The sequence below is a fragment of the Morus notabilis genome, unplaced genomic scaffold, assembly GCF_000414095.1.
Source record: "Morus notabilis unplaced genomic scaffold, ASM41409v2 Scaffold662, whole genome shotgun sequence".
NCBI classification, from domain to species: Eukaryota; Viridiplantae; Streptophyta; class Magnoliopsida; order Rosales; family Moraceae; genus Morus; species Morus notabilis.
This window is the reverse complement of record NW_010364997.1, coordinates 161,199-164,129: the sequence shown is the minus strand read 5'-3', so window position 1 is coordinate 164,129 and position 2,931 is coordinate 161,199. Positions and strand designations below refer to the sequence as shown.

Sequence of the window (2,931 nt, the reverse complement as noted above, 5' to 3'; positions counted from 1 at the left end):
TCTTTCCCTCTCTCATCGTAGAAATGTTTCTATTTGTATTGCTGATTTTAACTTTTTTATTGCTGACTGCATTATAAAAACTCATTCTCAATCTATTGAACCCCACAAAACAATAGAAAAGAAAAGGAAAAAAACACTCCGCTGCTCCCTTCTTCCTCATCGTCTTCTTCTTTTTCGATCCAACACTCCGCTGCTTCTATCCTCTGCTTCTTTGACGAGGTACAGGGTGAGGAGCGAGTATGGATTAGCCGATCCCGAGCTGTACAGAGCCGCCGACGAGCATGATCCCGAGGCGCTCTTAGAAGGCGTCGCCATGGCTGGCCTCGTCGGAGTTTTGCGTCAGCTCGGCGACCTTGCTGAGTGAGCCTTTTGTTTTGCCTTATTTTTCCCCCCTCTCGTTTGGTGTTTTTGTTTTTCTTTGATCTTGTTAATTCGGAATGCTGAACTGATAGGGCGAATTTGGAACTTTTAGCTGAACCGATAGGGCGAATTCAGAACTTTCAGAGTGAGTATTCGACAAATGTGGTTAAAAATTGAGTTAGGTCTGGGAATTTGAGGTTTAGATTTGGATTCTACGGCCAAATTCACCTTAAAAGCGTTTTTCCTTGTTCATTTGTTAGGTTTGAGTGCCAAATAATGATGAGTAGAATGCTGAATCGGTGGGGTCAATTGAAATTTGTTGCAATGAACTGGGAATTTCGTTTGGGATTTGAATTTACGAATTCCTAAAATTTGTTTAATATTTGTGATGAATTGACCTTACCGAACGAGCTTTTTGACTGAGTACCTTCATTTTTTTCCTTCTTTTTTACCTAACAAAATGAATTCCGATTTTGATTTTGATTTTGCTCCTGATGTAACAAAATGCCCTAATGGCTCACGTTCAACAACTAGAAGCAGAATTTCCTCCCATTGAGAAGGCACTCTTGCCCCAAACTAATCTTTCTTCATGTTTCTACAATGCAGGTTAGATTATATGGTGCGTGTTGCGTTTATATATGGATAGTTAAAATGGCTTGTTTTCTCTTCGTTTCAGGGGATGCTCCTTGGCCTTCTTCTTTTCCCAGCGCTGTTTAAATTTGTACTACAAATATGGGAATGGTTTTCAAGTAAACGATATTCTGAATCAAAGACCAACAATGAGATTTGGAAGTCCCTTATATTCTTCTCTTCCCTTGGATTCGCTATGATTCTTCCATCATGGATGCAGTTTGTTCTGGATTTTCATATGCATCCATTGCTCTGGTAATGCTTATCTTCTTTTGTTCCCTTTTGTTACGTTAAATTTAGTTTGGTAGCTATAAAGCTGTTATTTGGTAGCTATCAATTTATACACAATAATTTCCCGGTGAATAGATCATCTTGGTGGTGTTGTCCGCCCCCCCCCCCCCCTCTTTTTTTTTTGGGTGCACAATCTAACCTGTGTCTGTGTGTGGTACTTAAGTAGAATTTATATTGCTTAATTTTAGTTGTCATTGTATTAGTAAGATTACTGATGATCTATGTGACTACGTGAAGAATGATTGACTAGAAACCCTTAGGATTAAAAGCTATTTTAATGAATACCTTGCGTTCGTTACTATTTCTTATGAATGTTGTAGATATTAGAATTGTGAAGGAATCGGATACATGTCCATGATTTCTATTTGCCTGCAGCGTGAAGTTCTTCATAACTAATTCCTATAGCCCTTACGAGGCTTTTAGTCTATAGGTTTTGTGAAAATTCACACTATCGCTAAATAAGAGCTTTTTGGCTTCTAATATCAAAAGATGAATGGCGGTTTATTGTTTCAAGGAAACAAAAATTTCGTATCCATTTAGGTCGAATGGTTAAAACATTGAAGTAATTACATGCTTTCTGCAGAAATCTTCTCCAAATCTCTTCCTGCTTAAAATTGAATTGTCATTTAACTTTTTCGTGGAGATTGAAACATTCCTGTATGTCTAATTAGATGTTTGAGATGCTCTCTGCCTATCAAGATGTATAAGTGGGCTACTTTAAGCATTAGTTTGAAAGCCATATCATTTCTGTTTTCTAAACAAATACTTTTTTACTTAATAGCTTTGGATATTTCATATAGCATTTTCGTTAGATTACTCTCTAATGTCTACAATTGTATCCCTTTGGTAGGGTATTTTCTTTTGTCTTTTCAGAACCTCTAAAAAGACTATCCTTGTGTATCTACTGGGTGATTGTGATTTGTGCATCTATTTTGAAATTCTATAATATCTCAAAAAATAGCAAGATTGAGAGGATTCTTCTCCGAAAGTACTACCATCTCATGGCTGTTTCAATGTTTCTTCCTGCTCTCATCTTCCAGGTCTGCAACTAAGGAGGATGTTTGTGTCATATGTAGTACTTGCTCATCCGTTTTGGTTTTTTTTTTTCTTCTTTTATGTTTTAACCTTGCTGTTGGTTTTGCAGCCAAAGTTTCTTGATCTAGCCTTGAAAATGCTGAACTATGGACAACAGGGCTTTGGAAGAAAAAAGGGCAGGATATGAAAAGCTTTAAAATGAAGTTCAGGAAATCAAACGTCGTATGTCGGATATGGAAATTCTAAGAAAGCAACAACAAGACCTTATTAAAAAATTACTTCAACAGATAAATTCGCCATCCGATCATACTGGACCTTCCGTCCCAAGAATAGAAGATCCTCCACCACCGCCACCACCGGCCTCAATTTGTTAGAGCGTTTAATTCTTGTAATATTAAGATTTTACTATTACAATATTTGCATAAATGTTTGATTTTGTTTAAGTATGACTATTTTAGTATTTTGTTTGGATTCTAATATGTATTAAAATATTTAGAGATTTTTAAATTAATATTTGATATTTTATTTATATATATATATTTTAAAAAATATGGGTATATAAATCTATTTCAGTTTTGGTGACCAAAAAGCTCACATTTTTTGCTACCAAATATA

At 35.8% G+C, this 2,931-nt stretch overlaps 1 protein-coding gene across 2 annotated transcripts; it reads left to right on the top strand.

Moving 5' to 3' along the window:
• Positions 1-293: 293 nt before the first annotated feature.
• On the top strand, positions 294-2,699 carry LOC112093359 (dolichol kinase EVAN-like). Of its 2 annotated transcripts, XM_024171587.1 has the most exons (4): positions 294-360; positions 1,037-1,245; positions 2,132-2,321; positions 2,426-2,699. In XM_024171587.1, exons 2-4 carry the CDS (start codon positions 1,040-1,042, stop codon positions 2,501-2,503), a joined length of 474 nt encoding a protein of 157 aa, XP_024027355.1. In that variant the 5' UTR covers positions 294-360; positions 1,037-1,039; the 3' UTR covers positions 2,504-2,699. The 2 variants fall into 2 exon arrangements, with proteins under 2 accessions (XP_024027355.1, XP_024027354.1); XM_024171586.1 differs by lacking the exon at positions 294-360 and having other exon boundaries at positions 980-1,245.
• The last annotated feature ends 232 nt before the right edge of the window (positions 2,700-2,931 follow it).

Coding starts and splice junctions, on each gene's coding strand:
- LOC112093359 (XM_024171587.1), top strand. CDS start 1,040: ATGCTCCTTGGCCTTCTTCTTTTCCCAGCGCTGTTTAAATTTGTACTA. Junction 1,246..2,131: donor CATATGCATCCATTGCTCTG/GTAATGCTTATC, acceptor TCCCTTTGGTAG/GGTATTTTCTTTTGTCTTTT. Junction 2,322..2,425: donor TTCCTGCTCTCATCTTCCAG/GTCTGCAACTAA, acceptor TTGGTTTTGCAG/CCAAAGTTTCTTGATCTAGC.